A 20,709-nucleotide genomic window follows, 5' to 3' on the forward strand; every position below is an offset into this window, starting at 1 on the left:
AAATCCAGTTCCCTGGAGAAAAATCCTTTTCTCTTGCCAAATCTTGAAAAAAGAACACACGGTTCTGGATACGATAGGGTGTGTTTTTGTTTTTCTTTTATTTTTCGTTTTCTTAGCAGTTAGAGCTGAATTAGGTTGAAAAGAATGGAATTATGTTTAATAACTTTGTCTTCGGAATTAACTATTGTAAGTTCAAGGTCAACCTCTTCAGGATCTTTAACGTAGTGTTTTTCAACTTTTATAATTCCAGGTCTATAATTCTTTAGAAGAGTAATTTTATGTAGTAATGAACTACATATTTCTTTGAGAGAACTCAGAAATGCAGTAATTTTTTTTAAATCAAGAAATACCTTTAATAATATCACTGCAGACAAATATTTTCGTATCTGTTTTAGGAATTATTCTTATCGAGACTTTAAAAACATTTTAGATTCAACCAAATAAATATTTTAGAATAAACTTGGGGAAAAAAAACTTTTTAGATTTTTTAAAAAATCTTGCATAGACCGTAAAATAATTTACAGATTGTGCCACAAAAGAAATTTGATATATGTTTATTTACTCATTTGTTCACTTTAAATTTTTAATCTTATATATGGCCTTTATTTACAATTTTAAGCTTAATTCATAATATTTAAACCTTTTTTTATTAGGTTGAATAGAATGGGAATAAGTTAAATAACTTTATTTGCGGCATTAACTATTGTATTACGTAAGTTCAAAGTTAACAACTCCCTCACGCATATTTTAATTGTGTTATATAATTTATTGGCACAAATCTTGGAAAACTACAATACTATTATATAGCTTTTCGAAATAACAATTATTAAAAAAAACAATCAATATGAATTTTTAACATGTATCCAAGTTACAAGGGCAAATTTAAGCCATGCGAGGAATACAATATAAAATATATTAAACATATTACACCTTTGAGTCAGAAAAACTAAATTTATAATTGTTCAAAAACTTTCTATTTTTTTAATAGCATTACAACGTTTCCATAATTTATTTTTTATGTTACATAGAATATTACAGTGCATAACGAGAGACTCGAGCAACTTTAAATCAGTGTTTAAGAGTTATCTCAGAATTATTGGGTTGTAAAATGCTCTGTATGTAGTGTTGCCAACTTATTTTGTAAAATAAAAAGTAGAAAACCGATACAATAACGTTTGCCAGCAGAGTGCAGCAACGGGTCTTGTATATTTTCTGTTGAAGTCAAAAAAGCCCTAGTTAGTTAATTTTTCATAAAGAATTCAATAATGTTCCCTGAATGTCGTTACGACTTATTGATCAACTATAAATATTATTTAAAACTAAAATTTTCAACGAGTGGGTTCACTCTGTCCCTCTTGCCAGCTATTTTCCTTCTGAAAGTGTTCGAGAGTGTTAATTCGTAGAAATTAATCGTTCTTTGGTTGATGAAAGTCCATTCAAATGTATCATGTTTTAACTTTTATTGGTGATGAATAATTGAATAACTTTAAAGTGTACAGCTAAATTTAAGACTTTTAAAAAGAGAAAATAGTTTTTTTTTTTAAATTTTCTCAAGCTTTATTACGAGAAACATTAGATACCTAGTGTGAATACGAAATGCTTTTTTTCAATTTCATTACACTATGATTACATTTCAACAGCTCAACATATTAACACTTGACTTGAGGAAAAAATGTCAACGAAATGTACAACGCTGCAAAAGTGGCACATTATCCGAACGAAACTCAAATGATTAATGTATTTTCTCCCTTCAAGTAGGAAAGCAATATACGCAACATGCTTAAATACATATACTATATGCATATATACATCAAACATATACCTTTATACTACATACACATATATGTATACATATATAGGCAATTTTTTTGCTGTACAAACTTAGAATTAGGTGACTTTTAAAGTTTTACATTTCATAAGAGCAATACAACATAAATATTCTCCTTAAAATATTAATTTTACCAAGCTTTATTACTAGGAACCGGGGCAGACCGGGCCACGTTTACGCATTAGGTACGTTTACACAGTGCCCTTTTTTCAAAACAAGTTACGAATGGAGAGTCAACAGTCATACCAGATTTTGATGCTACTCCCTAGCAAATATTCTCACAAGTTTTTGAGCATCCGTCGAGCTTCGGTTTAGCATGCGGATAGAAAAATCTATTTTCTACCGAGACGAGTAAAATTTGTGTTGAACGTTTTGAAGCTTATTGTGAATGAATAATTTGCTAAAAACAGATAAACACATAAAAAGTAGCAGTATTTTACATTTCTTGAGAATTGTATCTGTATGGACAGAAAAGTTATTAAATTTTTTGCACGGTAAAAATAAATCCAAACTTTTCGACGGGGCACGTTTACGCATTTTAATCGGGGCGCATTTACGCACGTTCTTACTGTGTCTTACTACTCTGTCTTACTTCTAAATAAGCCCCGAATGCTTTTTTCGCTCTGTACTGTCTCAAACCTTTGGTATTTTCACGTTATTTAGTTTTGAAAATCACCATTCATTTTTAATTAAGTAACAGATTCGTATCTTATAGCTTACAATCGTATAGTGTTGTCTTCATGCTTCTTCAGATTTAACTTTATACCCTATTCAGGCTGTAATACATTTTCTTTATTTTAAAGATGATAAGACCTTACGTTCAAAACACTAGCAGAACCACATGAAATGTCAAAATGATGAAAAGGCTTATCGATTATCTAAGTATTTCTCCCACTAGGCCTTCTACATTGTAACATATGGATTACCCCAACTGAGACTATTTGAAAAAGTAGGAGCAAAGCTTAGGAACCAGGAAAGGATTCTGATCATCCTCTTTTTTTTTCCTATATGATAATTCAATTAAATAGGCCTTTAGACAAGAGCAGTTAGAAGTAACAAAGAAAAAAAACAAAATAGGCAGAAAAAAAAGGATAAATTACTTTAAAATTTACAAGTTTCTATTGAAGCAGAAATAGAAGACATCAAAGAAAAAAGAATGAAACCAAAACCTGCGACAGAGAAAAAGTTAGTACACTCTGTAAAAATGAAATTAATGAACGATTTTGTTTACGCGGTAGAAAATTGTGGTTGCATCTATTGTTTGAAAGCACACAACCAATCGAAAAAAGGACAAAACAAGATTCAATGTCTTAGATGTCAAAACGCAGTCCCATGACAAGTGTGCTAAAAGAAATACTTTATTTTTGCTAGTAAAATTTAACAGCGATGAAGAAGGTGACTAAATAGTTTCTGTTTTTAATTAGCACTAAGCCCTGTGATTTTGGTTTAGTCTATAAAATGTTCATTAATTAATCATTTGGAATTTTCTTATTTTCAAAGTGTTTTTAGAGAAATAAAGCATTTAAATTTGGTTAAATATCTATATCACTTCCTTGTCGTCCTTTTTATTATGCGTAAACGTGCCCCACTCGATGCAAGTTTGCATCATGTGCACACTCGATGCACACTTGCATCGTGTTCGGGGCATGTTTACGCAACCGACTTGAACTCAAAAATCTTTTTTAACGTTTACAACACAAGCTGAGCAACCACTGAATATTTAAATTTTGACTTCATTAATTGCTTTATAAAACCACAATGTCTAAAACTTCCTAGGTTCAAACATAAAAATTAGAAAATTCATTGAAGAAAATCCTCGTAAGCGTGCCTCGGTCTACCCTACGTAGTGTGAACACGAAATGCTTTTTTCGATTTGATTATACTATGATGACATTTTAACAGTTTAACATATTAAAATTTGACTTTAGGAAAAATACCTTTGTACTACATACATATATGTATACATATATAGGCAGTTTTTTGCTGCACCAACTTAATATTATGTGACTTTTTAAGTTTTACAATCCATAAAAAAGCAATATATCATAATATTCTTCATTAAAATACATAATTCTATTGACACCTTTAAAGTAAAGACAAAGAGAGAAATGGCATCTCAGTGTCAGTAAGGAAAAACCGTGTCAATTGATCCGTACGTTGAATGTAGTCAGATACTTCTATAACAGCAAAAAAAAAAGAATTAATTCAAACTACGACAGGTTTCAATTCAGCATTTTAGAGAGTGCTCAGACAGTTAAATTACTGTAAAATGTGTCACAGACGCCCTATATCTGGGTTACATCAAAGTCGTTTTCCATTCTGTGACCCAATTTCAATTGAAAGATTAAAATTATTTATTATTATCAATATTTTATTCCCAAAACCACTCTAAAGCATACTACGAACCCAGCAACAGCCAACGATTCCATTCATCACGTGGTAAAAACTGCAAACGTTTCCTCCAGGGTAAATTCTTCTCGTTGTTCAAAATTAATGAACAGTTGTGAAGAGCTCCAGTACAGATGGGGGTGGGAAATACAATCCACTGAAGAAAATGGCGTCAAAGAGGGGGAAGGGAGGCGGGATTTTTATTCTTTTCGTTTCATCCAGATGATGGAATGTTATGATTTTTATCTGGACCTACAATCTGAGAATTTCCTTTTTTTTTTATCTCTTCCATTTTTGTTTTAACAGACGTCAAATAAATATTGGAAGCTGTTATAGTATTAGTGAGAGAGGATTCTAAAGAACCGTAAACGTGTTCTCTTTTTCTTTCTTTCTTTTTTTTTCGTTTCGTATGAAATATGGACTCGTAGTCCAGCTCATAAACTTTGCGGGAAGTGAAAGTTGGATTTTATCAGAAGTAAACAATAATAACTTCGCATTATATGGAAAGAAAATTATCTTTATAGCACGTTCCTCTAAACTGCATTTAGACCCCAAAGGAATAGATTTTGTTCTGTAACATATTACACATAATGGGTAAAATCATTACTGCGGCCAGTATTAACTATAATCTTCCGAAAATGCTGCAATATGTTATGAGTATTTGTAAAACACATTTACGCATGCTTAAGCGTAAGAATATATTCATCATAAAATTAGTTTTCAAATTCATGCATTAAATTAACATTATAATTACTAGCATTAACACTGTTTTCATAATTCAAAATATTTTTGCAAATATTTTTATCATTTAAAGTTAACTTATTTTTAAAAACTATTTTAAAAAATTTTAAAATATTTTCCATTACCACAAAAAAGGTTTCCACATTGAAATTGTGCTTGAAATTTGAAATGTTCAAATTACTTTTAATTAAGGAAAACATGACAGAGTATCAAGCAATACTGTTGGAGAAATTGATAGTAGAACTGAAACAGAAATTCAAAGTTTGCGAAAAATTCAAACACACACACACATGCGCGCGCGGGAATTGCGTAATAAATCCTTTTACACCGAAACACTTTTACGCAGCTACATTTTGAGGTATTGCTAAACATGCTAGGTAATAAAACAATTACTAGATCACAGTTCCGTTCAACAATACAATAGATTTTCTAGTTTAACAGCATTCCTTGCATGATTATTTTTTTTCGGCTTCTATTTATTCATACTGATTATTTCTACAGAGTGACAAGAAATAACTTGAACGCATAATACATAATTTTAATGCTAATTAAAACATTGCTACCAAACTTCAAAATAAATATGAATACATTATTTCATCTAAAATATTTACAAATTTACAATGGTGCCACCTTTACAAAAAAACACAGAGCTTTAAATGTGTCACAAAATTTTCGGCTAGTGCCGCAACCCACTTACTGATATTTTATCCCATTCCATGCACAAGGATTTCTTTAGGGATTCCAAAGTTTTTTGAGGTTTATAGCACACACCCTTATCTTCAAGATCTTCTTACATTGTTGAACGGCATCAACAATCCCAATCTGTAATGGTTGGGGTGAGATTTTCTAGTAGAAAAACAGCACTTGTTTTTGTTGATCAGGGGATAAAATTAATCAAGAAAAATATCACAAATTCATTTTGGAAGATGTTATCTTACCTTGGTCGAAAAAGTGCTTTCAAAACAAAAAAAAATGGTAGTTTTCAACAGGATCGTGCACTTGCACATAGAGCTATGACACTCAAGACTGGTGTAAGGGACATTTTCCAGACTTCAGTGGGGCTCACGAATGGCCACCGTGTACCCCAGTCTTGAACCCAATGGATTATTTTGTTTGGTTCATCTTGGAAACAAGGGTGTGTGCTAAACCTTATAAAACTTTTGAATCCCTAAAGAAATCCTTGTGCAAGGAATGGGATAAAATATCAGTAAGTGAGCTGCGGCACGTAGCCGAAAGTTTTGTGACACGTTTAAAGCTCTTTTTATGTAGTTAATGAACTATATATTTCTTTGAGAGAACTCAGAAATGCAGTACTTTTTTTAATCAAGAAATACCTTTAATAATATCACTGCAAACAAATATTTACGTATCTGTTTTAGGAATTATTCTTATCGAGACTTTAAAAACATTTTAGATTCAACCAAATAAATATTTTAGAATAAACTTGGGGGAAAAAAACTTTTTCGATTTTTAAAATAATCTTGCATAGACCGTAAAATAATTTACAGATTGTGCCACAAAAGAAATTTGATATATATTTATTTACTCATTTGTTCACTTTTAATTTTTAATCTTATGTATAGCCTTTATTTACAATTTTAAGTTTAATTCATAATATTTAAACCTTTTTTTATTAGGTTGAATAGAATGGGAATAATTTAAATAACTTTGTTTGCGGCATTAACTATTGTATTGCGTAAGTTCAAAGTTAACAACTCTCTCATGCATATTTTAATTGTGTTATAGAATTTATTGGTACAAATCTTGGAAAACTACAAGGCTAAAAGTAGCCACTTTGAAAATTTGTAAGTATATTCGACGAAATAATGTATTCATGTTAATTTTAATGTTTGGTCATAATATTTTCATTTGCAATAAAATTATAACGTATCATGTGTGGCTATGTTTAAGTTATTTCTTGTCACCCTGTACTGATAACTTGTACTAATTACCAATTTATATGGAGTCAGATAGCCAAGCGTCTTGCATGATTGTTTGTAAGTTTTATGAAGTTTTCTAAACATGTTAACGAATTTTAAATGTTATTTGCACGAAGAGAATTTTAAATTTTAATCCTTTTTTTGTTTTTGCATGCATTTTAAGACATAAAATTATATTGAAACTCATGGTCACATTGCTTGCACTTTTATTATCAATTCAAGCAGTGAGAAGCAACATAAGTTTAATTTTAAACGTGTTGCTTCATTGAGTAGTGAAGGGGATAATCCTTGACGCAGTTGTAAAACACTTGAAATATATTTTAATTGAGAACAAAAAAAAGGTGGGATGCTGCGAAGGTCAAATTTTTCCCCACCAGTACCTCATGCAACTTACATCCAGCTACGTCCGAACACATTCTTAGTTGTATAGGGTTGAAAAAGAAGGAACTTTTTACTGACTCTAGACTTTTTTAATATTTTTGATATTATGTAATTTTAGATTTTTTTTTTACATTGTATTTGGAGTTTAGATTTTCTGTGTGTTTTTTTTTTAATTCTTTCTTGTAGCTGTACTTAAGTTTCTTCACGGATCCATGTCCATGTTTTGTGTCTTGAACACATGGATAATAGAAAAAAAAGATAACTTTTACGAACTGGGAATATTTTTTTAAGAATTGTCCATCTTAATTTTTCTCTTGTAAACGAATTGCGAGTTTTATTTTTATTTATTTTTCATTTTCATGGCAGAAACAAATATGAACATCGTAGGATGCAGTTACCAGTAACAATTTTGCTTCAAAGGAAGTTAATTTGTCATTTCCATATGAAACCAAAGCACTCTTCTCTTAAGTGCATAAAAGCTTTCGGTATACTTATTACTAGTGTGGAAGTGATAAATTTAATTCTCTTAACTTCATTTAGTGAATTGCATAGTAAAAACTTGCATAGAACCTCTGAACAGAAAATATTCATCGAACTAGTATGGATCAACCTCAAAGTAAATATTTCAACTCGCCAATGCATTCGAAATATAATGAATCTAAGTGAATCGACTAACTGCTAACCAATAAAATAATATTTACGGTCAGCTTTTAAGCAATCAATACAAACAATAAGGTTTTAGTGACAGTGTATAAAGTGGATAAATATTATAAACGTTCAACAAAAAGAATAGACACAAACCTTGAAGAAAAGCTGTGGTACTATCATATGTCACGCAAACAGTTTTAGTAGCATTACATGTTACCAAGTAATTAGCTCTTGTATAAAAGTAGCGGTAAAGACTAGAGAGGAGAAGGAAAACACGGGAAACTTTCTGTGCTCTAAGATTATTTAAAAGTTTAGAGTTTTTTACTGTGATCATTTGTTTGTTTTAAATCATATATGATAGATTTACTGGAACATAAATCCTGGAACATACCATCACTGGAACATATAAATAATAAAGATAAAAAACTGCTTCAATAAAGATTAAAAACTGCGTTTTAACTAATTTTGGGCAGACGATTAAACTATTTTTCCCTAATTATTATCCTTAAATATTCTTAAATTAAGCAGAAATTTTTTTGAATTTGCATGATTTATATTTTGAAATCCCCCCCCCCTCATCCACTCACCCACCCATTGTTTATATGATAAAAATAACATACTCTGGACTTCCATCAATAAAGATTTTGCACAAAAGTTATCGCTTTGTAAATTAAACCTCGCCTTTATTCCCAGTAAAAAACATACATTGACCAATAAAAAGATTCCATTCTGTTGAAAGTACACTTATTGCTACTTTATTCCATAAACTATGGTCGAAAAAACTAATAACTTTTTATCATTTATGATGAGGGTTAAGAATTAGTTTAAAGAGAACTCCGTTTGCTTCTCCATTAAAAAATCACAAGAAGGTCACAGCTTCCTTGCTCCCGGCTTAGAGGGCTTGAAAGAAGCTGGAGTTACCTTAACTGTTTTAAATAAAGGTTTGAGAAGGGGGAGAAAAATTTTATGTATCAATCATCATGTGCATTGGGTCCACTAAGAAGTAGAAAAAGCACTTAAAAAGAGAAGGAAGGTAAAAGAGAAAGAGAAAAAACACTTCAATCGTAGTACAGTAAACAAAATGATTAAACTCATTAGCTGGGTTCGGTTGGTTTGGTGACATACATGTAATGTACACTTTCATAAAAACAATAATTCTATTTTTGACTGATAATTTTATGTAATTTTATGATTTCTGTTTATTCATTGATTAAAATCAACAAAAAATTAACACCTAAATGGCTTTTTTATATAAAGAAGCCAAAATCATCCGAAATTTCAAAAAAGAAATAAGAGTGAAACCAAATCCCGTACTCTTAACACACATGCACTTTTGCCACCCTCTTTTTCAGAGCTTATGTATCTACTCTCTTACAACAATCCCGTATTAAAAAGGACGATATTATTATACAGTAATACGCATGTAAAAATAATCTAGCTTTGTTTTTTTACATTTGGTCTCGCCAAGTTTGACTAACATTAACCCATTTTGGCTATTTTAGTCATACTTGACTGGAAAAAAAATTAAAGGAATAGCTAAATCAATCCAGTTTGCTTAGTATTTATCACACATTACATAGTTAACGCTGAGAAGGTAAAATTTATTGATCAGAAGATTTAGAAAGAATATTAAAGCAATTATTTAAACAGTAAAAAAAATAATGCATTTAAATATATAGTCAATAAATCTTGCATATAAAAACAAAGGAAATGTATTTTAAGTAGTATGGTTGTAATTTTAGATTTCCAAAATGTATAGAAGAAAGAGCGGTTTTCTTGCAAATTGGCTAATTTCATGAAGCGGTTTGGCTACTTTCCTAAATTTCCACCTGGCGACCCTGGACACCACTTCGTTTTTTTGTAAACTTACGGACGTTTAAGAGTTTTATGGAATAGAACTGTTTTGTAAAAAAAATAGTTCAGCCTAGTGGTTTTCTAATGCGACTTATAAATTATAATTTCTAAATACAACTTAGTAATAACTTTCAAAAATACCTCTACAAATTATTTATTAATGCTCATCATCAAGTCATTTATTAGTGACTAATTTCATGCTTTGCATACTGAAATGAAATAAATTATTGGGCTAAATACTTTTTAGCATTTTTTATTGTAATATGAAAATTACCAAGCCTCAAAATACACTCAAACCTGTGTCTGTGCGGTAGACAAGGACCGCATCAAAAATATCACATAAAAACAATCACTCAAAATTACCCTATTAAGCACTCGTTTTAAAGATAAGTTAGTCAATTGAGTCTCAATTTCGATTGAAATTTTCATTACCGCACAAAAAAAAAATCGTACAAAAAAACAAAAACAAAAGACCCCACAACCACAGGTTTGAGTGTACAATTCTTGGTTTAAAGTTAAACAAACCATTAATGCTCCTAACATACAGTCCTTAGAATAGTTTTTATGAGCTCCAATAAGAAAAGTCATTCGAATACTTTGAGACACAACACGTCGAACAGTTAGTTAATCTAATCGAACATAGCTTAAAGCAAATCGAATAAGACCTTGTACTGAGTCTCGCAGTTGACACAAAGAAAAAATCGATCTTATCGATAAAAATGGTGTTGTTAAACGTAAATAAAACTATTACTGGTTGTTAACTTTGCAATACTAAAGGATTATTTTATCAGAGAATTATAGCAATTAAGATTCCTGTGTGCTAAGACTAGGTCTGGAATCGAAAAAGGAGTATGTTCTAGCAGAAGAAAAAATGGTTCGCAACTTCGTTCAAAAACAGTTGACACTAATTATCCATTTTACTCTTCCGGTGGGAATATACTTGCTATTGAATGATAATAATCCAAACTAGGTTTATGTTCAGCTTTGGCTAATTATGTAAAGTATCTATATTAATGTAGGATGATATTTCTCCAATCAGCGTGTAATTGATGAAATTGGGAAGTGTCAGTTCGTCTAAGACGAACCAATTATTTATCGCACTTTAGCGCAAATGATTTTCCTATCCTCTGTTTGTTAATGCATACAATTAATTCCAATTATAACTTTTAATGTACGGAGGAAATTTATGGACATCAACCTGTATATGCGTTTGGGATACCATTTCCAATTTATTTGGATCAGTTTAAGTGTTGAATAATCAGTTTGACTTCATGTTTTCTTTGGGTCATATTATTTCTTTTTCTCAATGGAATATTGCACTGATGAACAAACTGGAAACCCTAAAGGCTAAACGAATTTTTTAAAATCAGTTTTTAATTCACAGCCTACAAACACTAAAGGCATAGTTTTATACTTTTAAACTGAATAAGCTGTAAAATATACTGAATTCTAACCTGCATAAATGGGGGGGCGGGGGTGTATTTACTTTGCCCACTGTAGTGGTCATTATTGCAAGCAAAGTAGATCGATGTGTTTAATTGTCAGAAGATTTTTTATTAATACAAACCTTGTTATTTATTGATGAAAAAGAAATAAATAATGCAGTTAACTTTCCATTAATTACTAACTTTGCTGTGAAAAAAAATTTGGGACCTAATGTTTTTCTAAATATGATTTTTTTCAGAAACTTTTTTTTTTTTTTTTTGAAACATAACAAATAGACAAACGGATTTTTAAACACCAGAAAAAGCAAATTCAGCCAATTGATAACTCTTGGAGGATTAAAAATGTAATAACTAGAGATCCTTTTATTAAATCAACTCTCGGCTTGGTACTACAGAAGAAAAAAACTTGTTATTATTATTAATGTTATTATAATCATCCTGAATTTTAATTCAAAAATCCTTTAGAACTCTAAAGAAATCCTTAGTTTAAGTACAGAATTGCATGCACGAAAACACTATAAGGGCTTCATAAAAAAGTACAGAAAATTTCTTTCCATAATGATTAGGTTTTTAGTTCTTTTTGGAAATCAGTAGTAGTCAGGACAAATGTAAAATATGTTTTAAAGAGCTGAAATTGTTTGATAAACATGAGAAGCAATTTTAAGTAGCAGCAAATAATCTCAAGAAGACAGACCAAGTTCGTGAAAGACGACGTGTGCACTAATTCTTGGAAGAAATAAATTTTCCTTTCGCTATTCTTATTTTAGTTTTCCTTATTCTATTCTAATGTTTTTTATCAATGATACAAAAAAATCAATAAACCCCCACATCAACGTATTACAAATAAAGATGAATAAAGGTAATGAACATGTGTTCAAAGCTCTCAAAATGTCGGAAATTAAACTTAGCTTCAATAGCACTGTTGTACCTCCTTTAAGGCACACCTCCGAATAAAAGATACTTCTATTTAAGGGATAGTTTCTCTGGTATCAGACCCTTGAAAAGTCACCTCCATATATTTGCCACTTTTTTTAAAGGACACTTGGTTTATGGACCAGTCACAGCAAAAAGTTACAAAAAAAAAAGAGAAATATTGAATTTTTTGGAATTCAAAGTTCATTTTTCATCTCAAAATGAACTGGTGAAATTTTGACTTGAACGTGTTGTACAATGACGTTACATTGTATAGCATTGAAAATTATATGACATCAAATAAATCCATATAACAAATTACTTGAAAATAATTTTCTACGTTATACAAAGCTTTGATTTTACAGTTTTTGAATGCATTTTAATTATTAAAAGAATAAATTTTGAAATTTGAGTATTATTTAATTTCATTTAGTACATGTGACACTTTCAGCGTTTAATCTTAACTGTTAGTACGTAATCTATGTTTAATACGAAGTTACACTGAGTTAATAAACTATATGTATTCAACTCAAATGCCTCCGAAGAGGGGATATCTTTATTTAAGGGACATAATGTACAATGTGTTAAGGGACATAATGTACAATGTTTTAAGAGACATAATGTACAATGTGTTAAGAGACATAATGTACAATGTTTTAAGAGAAATAATGTACAATGTGTTAAGGAATATAATATACAATATGTTTTACTATGTCGAGACATCGTATTGCATTAAAAGTTATATAACATTAAACAAATCCATATAACGAATTACTTCAAAATAATTTCCGTATGTTACAAAACTTTCCATTTAAGCAGTTTATTATGCAGTTATTAAAAGAATAAATTTTGATAGTTGAATAATATTTAATATTATTTTGTTCGTATAACATTTTCAGTATTTAATCTTAACTGTTAGTACGTAGTCTGTGTTTATTATTAAGTTATACTGAGTACAATGAGTGATATCTGATCTGAGTGATACTGTATACATTGAACTCAAATGCCTCCGAAGAAGAGACACCTTTATTTAAGGGGCATAATGCCCAGTCCTTTTTTAGTTTCCTTCGTTCCGAGGTTTCACTGTTTATCATTTGTTTAAAAAGCATATTTTTCCCTGCGAGTACGAATTATAAAACATAAAATAACATCAGGAAATCTTACCAGTTAAATCGTTTAAACTAGCTAAGATGTGAAAAAACATTCCAAAATGATGTTTAGTATTATTCATGTAGAGCTTTGGCAGATGGGATTATGTTGTCAGTATAACTGAGTTCCGGGGATTAAGTTTTAAAATGTAGTTTTAATACTGTAGTTTTAATTATTAGTCCTTATTGTTATCGGGAATAATTTTAATTTAAAAAAAACATTTAATTATAAAAGAGAAAATAATCAGGGATTTTAAAGAGAAGTTTTGGCAGTAAATCACTATATATATATATATATATATATATATATATATATATATATATATATATATATATATATATATATATATATATATATATATATATATATATATATATATATATATATATACGCACCCAGCGGTGGTGTAAAAATTAGTTTAAAGCAGGTAAAATGGAACTTAAAATATAAATCCAATGGAAAAATAGATAATACTGAAAACGGAATTGGCGTAATTCATGTACTCACAGTTAACAATTATTCATGACATACAATAGTCACATTTCTCAATACACTTTTTATACAAATGTGTCACAATATGTATTTATGAAAATAATAAAAGAAACTATCGGTTTAATGAAATTTTCAAATCTTACTTTCCTATATTTAAACATAATTCAATTCTCAAAAATACAAGAAAGATATTAAATGTAAAAACACAATTTATGTAAAATATTTTAGTAATGACAACTAAAAGATTTAGTGGTCAAGCACTTAAATTCTTCAATTTACAGAATTAAACTTATCAATTTACAATTTTTATAAGCCACAAGTTAGACAAATAATGCGCAGTCTTTTAATCATTTTCAAAAGATACGATTGTTCAAACTTTTAGTTAATGGACCATTTCTTGCACGTATAAAAAATGTTGTTATTTACCTACTTGGAGATGAACTAATAAACAAAGAGTTTATACGAAAATCATTATATGTACTGAATGTTAGTTCTGTTTTCAGAAACAAATATAATATATTTCTAACAGGTTTGTAGGAACACGACTTGAATGCATTAATGCTTAGAAAGTAACTTTGCAACTGCCCATAAATTTTATGGCATTTATAAACCTTTCATTTATTGAAGATTAAATATTTCTGATTTTAGGTGCTTCTTTTTATGACAATTCTACAAGCAAAACGTCTTCTCAAAGAATGGAATTAAAGAAATTGGTTTCTAGTTTTTGAATTGACTGATGGTCTTATCTTATTGCGAATCATTTATGATAGAAAAGCAATAAGATAGTACTACTGTTCTTGTCAGTATGCAATTGTCTAATAAACATTATGGCACTTATAAACCCCTGATTCATTAAAGATTAAATATTATATTTTCGATTTTGTGCTTCTATTTTATACACTCCTACATGGAAAACGTCTCGTCAAAGAATGAGACCAAAGAAATGGATTTCAAGCTCTTGAATTGACTGATATTCTTATTTTATTACGAATTATTCATGATTAAAAAACAAATAATACGTAGAGTCGAATAAACTGTCAACAAAGCATAAAGTACTATTTTCTTTATCAGTATGCGATTGTATATAAACATTTTCGAACTTATAAACTCTTGGTTCATTAAAGATTAAAAAAAATTCCGATTTAACTCTTCTATTTTATGCATTACTACATGCAAAATGTCGTCAAAAAATGAACTTTAAGCTCTTGGGTTGTCTAATGGTCTTATCTTATTACGAAACCTAGTTTCATCATTAAAAAACAATAGGATAATCCATAGAATCAAATAAACTGACAACAAAGTGTAAAGTACTACTGTCCTTGTCAGTATGAAATTGTTTATAAAGAGTAAGGCACTTCTAAACTCTTCATTCATTAAATATTAAATATTTCCGGTTTTATGCTTCCATTTTATGCATTCCTACATGTGAATTGTCGTCAAAGAATGAGATCAAAGAAATGAATTTTGAAATCTCTATAATTGACTGATGGCCTTCTATTAAGAATCATTCATGATGAAAAAACAATAAGATAGTGCATAAAGTGAAATAAACTGACAACAAAGTATAATGTACTATTGTCCTTGTCAATAAGAACAGGACTTTAATGCACGAATGTTATAAACGTTACTATTCAGTTATAAATGAATATAATTGCATTTATAAGCCATTATTTCATTTAAAAAAAGTAAAATATTTCCGACTTCATGCGTTTCTGTTTAAAAAACTGCAAAAATGCATAACGTCTTCTCAAAGAATTTAATTAAAAAAATGAATTCAGATTCTTGAACTGACTTATGATTCTTATTTGATTATGAATTATTCAAGTTAAAAACAAAACAATAAGGTAGTACTACATAAACAGTGTCAAATAAAATGACACTAAGAATCGAAGTATTGTTAAAACTGCTATTATTTATTAATTTTTTATGTATTATTTCAAGATTCTCAGTCAAAACTCGCATTTCTATTTCTTTTCGTGTTTTTCCGTTCTGATAAATTTTAGTCCGACTTCGTAACAAAACATATATAACAAGAGAAAAAAGTTAAAAGGGTATGAGTTTTAAAATGCTTTATAATGATATGAATTTTCTAGGACTTCAAAAAAATTTTAAACGTTTATGTTTGTTAACATTTGGGTTCTAATAAGACATTTAGCTAAAGTGAGAAGAAAAAAAAAATTTAATCAGGTATGTTATTTCTTTCTCATTTTTTTTGCAATGGAGAAAAATTTGCCCAAAAACTAACACAAAGAATTTTAGTCGCAGAAAATACAGGCAATATTTTAAAATGCTAGTGTTTGGCAACGAGTTCTTATAAACAAAAATTAAAAGGTTTTAATTTCAGCGAAACTTCATAGAGAGAGAATATTTCTATCAGTTGGAATACATCAAAAAATATTTCAAAAATGCACTAAAATTTTATTTTATTTTCTGCTTTTGTGATACAAAAATAAATGTATATAATGCAAGATCTCTCAAGTACTTGGAAGTGCTTAAAAAATAAGGCAATGTGGGGTAAAGTGAAAAGGCGGGGTAAAGTAAAATTTATAATATATTTTACAGTTCGAAGCTCCACCTATCTAACAATATTAAACTACGTCATAAAACGCATGCTTAATTGATTGAGTCAAAAATAGATTCCTCTGAAGATTCAGGTTTATAATGAGCATATTCAAAATTTGATACACATTGGCGCATCAAAAATAATTTTTGTTCTTACAAAATAAGAAAGCTTTTGTGATTAAAATTTTAAATATTAATTGAGATTTACTGACATCCAGTGCAGTCTTTACTAATTTAATATTAAGCATTTGTTTGATTTAGAATGATAAATTAAAATTTGTCAGATTTACGCTAAGCAAAGTAAATGACGCAAAGTAAAATAGTTTATTTCAATAATTTATTCCTTTGTTGGGGTTTGAATCATTTACGAGGTCATTCATTAAGTAAATCACTTACACCTTCCATCATTCATTCACTTAATTTTTTAATCATTTATTAACTTGTTTTCTTATTTATTCACTATTTTATTCACTCATTTATTTACTCATGCATTTATTACTTTTCTTTACTTGTTTATTCGTTACTGTCATATTACGAGTATTTATTAATCCATTCATTTCTTAATTCATGCATTTAAAGAAAAATATTTTAATAATAAAATATAAAATATTTCACTTGAAAAATATTTTAATTATCATTTTACTCCAAAGTGATTATTGTCCACTTATTTGTGGTACAAATTTACTGCCAAAAATGTTTAAAAAAATTAAATACTTTTTTTTTTATCAGAAATGCTGTTATTTCCTTATTAACTGCAATTTTCAAAAAAATTTCCAGTTTGTTTATTTTGAAAAACGTAAGTTTTCTCATCTATTTCACTTTGCTTCACACTCCCCTACTAGCATTTTTCCTTAATAACACTTAATACAAAATTTAAAACTTGTCGCTTTCGTTTTACATTGCTTAAGTATTGGTATGTGCTAAAAAAACTAGAATCGACTTTAGTGAAAACATTTTTTAACAAAATTAAATCTACGACGTCATAACATTCAATGGGACTTCACATATAAGAATTTCTTCCTGTCGATTCTTCTCCGAATATTCATCTGTATAGTTTAAACATGGAAACTACTATCGGTAATTTTTGAGCCAGTAGCATTCCAGTTAAATATTTTTTGAAAATTCATTTAAAATTTTAGGCTGGTTTCGTTTTATTTCTTTTTATAAAACAGAAATAATTTATTCTGATGTTGGACTAAGAAAATATTGAAAAATACTTCAAAATACTAACAACTTTCATTAGAAATATTTAGTACTGTGGGTTGAAATTTATTTAAAAGATGTGGGAAACTTTCATGCTAATAGTATTACGTTTAAGTCCCTTTCAAATCTCACTGAAAATGTTATCTTGTTTATCTTTTAATCAAGCATAATAAACAAAACTAAACTGGCGAAAATTTCGTATTACAATTAAATCCTTCAAAAAAATGCACTGAGAAGTCTTCTAAAGAATAAAATCATAAAACAGGAGCATAATTTGCAATCTTATTTTTATATCTTTAACAAAAAAGAAAAAAATAACATCTCCTAAATTTTAGAAAATTCTAAAACACAATAACTTATTATTTTTTCTTAATCTACAATTTGTTTAAATGTTTTTAAAGTTTACATGTTTTTAACGGCTATTTTCTTTTAAATGCTAATACTTGAAGTTTTATGCCTTTTACTTCAAAATATGCGTACTTTTCTTTTTTCCTGACTTAATTCTTAAATGAAAAATAAAAAGTATATGATAAAAAATCGTTTGGCTCACTATAGCCCTCAAGGGCTCTTGCGCCATAAAAATCACATAAACCAACCAACCAATAACTGTAGAACAATTGATCCCTAAAAGTAGGAATAAATCCACATTTATTTTTTTTATTTATTTATTTTATCTTATTTTATTTTACTTATTTATTTTATTTTATTTTTATTTTTTTGAAAATTTCATAAATCACTTGGTTATTAATTCATTGTTAAATTGGCATTTATTGCAAAAATTCAAGTAGATATTTTTTAGCTTTCAGAGACGTTTTTGACAAAAACGGAGCATAAAGGTAAAAGGATCTAAGAAGACTAAGAATGGCTATTAAAAGTTCCATTTGAAAGGCTTTAAATTAAAAACCTTATGTGTTAACACATTCATCACGAAAAAAGAAAGTGAGTAATGGATGTATACTGTTATAAAACTACTAAAATCTTAATTTTTTGTAATGTTTTAAGCAGAGAAATCGAAGTGACCTTTAACAAACATTTTCTTTGGCATTTGCTATAAAAACTGTTTTGATACTTTATTCAATATTTTTATGTGTATTCAAAACAAAATATATCCAGTAAAATATATTTTCGAACGACAGATATTTGGAAATGATAGCGGTTTTTGGAGTATTACTCTTCAACATGTCGGGTGGCACCAATTTCCTTTAAGTACGCAGGCAGTATAGTAGTTAATAATGTGAGCACTCCACCCACGAGCGATAGTTAAACTATACACATATAAATATCCTTCTACTTCCAAGATTTTTTGAGATCTTGGAAATAATTGGGATTAGTCAAGTTGAACGATCAACGGAAATCGGATTATAGGTATGTTTTTCTAGGGGCTAGTATATGTCCATTAATTGGTTTAACGCTTTGCTCTGGTTGCGTCAAATCGTAAAACTTGGACTGCCGAGTGGTCCACCGCTGCATGCGGCGATGATCGAATCCGCCATTGCTCTTGCTGTTCTTTCCGCCGAGAGGGGACGCAGCCTCTAGTAATCCCTCCTCTTCAATGAGAGGAGCTCCGCATCCTCCGTTAATCCCGCGGATGAGGAGAAAAGTAAACAAAGATGATCGGTGGAGGGCAGTAAAGCGATAAATCCGAGGATGAATTTCGCTTGATGGGGGATCGGATGGGTGGAAAATGAACCCTGGATGTGAAATTCCCGGAGAAAAAACGCGGCGAGAGATTTTGGCACGAAAAGCGACACCACGCGCGCCATGTTGGGTGATCGATACGGGGGCCGGGGCGGAGTAAAGGGGGGCGCAAAACAACAACAAGGTAAGGAGAGAAATGTTCTGTACTCACTGAGTCCCTCGAACTTGCGAATGATGCTGTCGACAAAGGTGGTCTGTGGGGCGACATGGCCCCTCCTCACTGGCATGGTGTCCGGGTCAGAGTATTAAATCTCAGAAAGGGTCGAGCCGGGATCCGGGGCGGCGCGGGGCGCAGCGGGACCCCTGGCGCTGTCTCGGCCGGGCAGCCATGGCGGGTCGTCTGGCGGGTTAGGGCCGCTCTGAGAGAGGGGCGCCGGCGGTTCGCACGCGACGCCGACCGGCGGGGGCGCTGCGGCGAGGGGGGCGCCCTCTCGCGGGATTCGGAGGGGCACGGAGGGAATTTCGATGGTCAGAGCTGGAGGCACAGATTAGGCGGAAGTTTTTGCCCCGCTCTAATTAACCCTGCATACTTCAGTTCAGGATTTGGCTACTGCATCTCAGTAAGCCTGTTCAATTACTCTCTCTCTCTCTCTTTCTGTGCGAGTGGTTGGTTTAGTGTTTTATTTATTTGCGATTGCAGGGTGATTGATATGCGTATACTTTTGTCATTTTTCCTAGCAATATTTTTTAGAAGCAATTGACATCTTGAATGTAGGGTTTATGTGTAGGTGATTAGCACGTATCGGTAGTCTACAGTTAAACAACATGCTGTAGTTCCCTTGGTCTTAATTGAGAAAACAAAAGCTACAAATTAACTGTTCCTTGCAAAAGAACCCCGAAGGTTTTAACAGATGATTTATAAACCTTGAAGTAATGCTTTATTTAGATGAGTACTTTTGTATAGTCGATTAATATATCATTCATAGAAATTTCACTATGCACCCCAGTACCTACCACACCGATAGTTTTACCAGTTCGATTTAATTTGCGTTTTTTTTCATACTGACAAAGAGTCGAGTAACCCCTGATCCAGCACCTTCGGAGGCATTAATTTGGAATGGAAATGTGGAGGATTTTGTAACCCCCAGTGACAGATCTAACTTGCATCTGTCTCTACTACTTTACGCGGAGGATCTTCGACCAACTGGCATCAAATACGTAGCAAGCCAATTAACAAGTTCAATTCCTCACCAATCAGACCAGCACGGTCCTCTGGGATTACCAAAGAAATCACCCTTTCTTTGAAAATTTTGGATCACTGCGACATTACTGTCTGATTTAATTTACAATGTGTTTAAGAAGAAACTAAGAAAGCAGTTATGTATTATTTTCAAACAATAATCAATCCGAGACTTAAGAAATGACAAACTACCCCAAGCGCTTTGAGTTTGTGACAGTAATTATTTAGTCGTGTAAATGTTTTACCCAAACTCTGACTACAAATGTGTTATCTACACAAACTATGATA

The 20,709-nt window shown here is 30.5% G+C and overlaps 1 protein-coding gene across 1 annotated transcript in view; it reads right to left on the bottom strand.

The window, feature by feature from the left end:
- Positions 1–19,588, bottom strand: part of LOC129223150 (potassium voltage-gated channel subfamily H member 2-like) — a 219,580-nt gene extending 199,992 nt beyond the window's left edge. Inside the window, exon 1 of the mRNA XM_054857717.1 lies at positions 19,393–19,588. Coding sequence (XP_054713692.1) covers positions 19,393–19,468 — 76 coding nt within the window. The 5' untranslated portion in view covers positions 19,469–19,588. The remainder of the gene's footprint in view (positions 1–19,392) is intronic.
- Positions 19,589–20,709: the final 1,121 nt, after the last annotated feature.

This window comes from Uloborus diversus, chromosome 5 (assembly GCF_026930045.1).
Source record: "Uloborus diversus isolate 005 chromosome 5, Udiv.v.3.1, whole genome shotgun sequence".
Lineage (NCBI taxonomy): Eukaryota > Metazoa > Arthropoda > Arachnida > Araneae > Uloboridae > Uloborus > Uloborus diversus.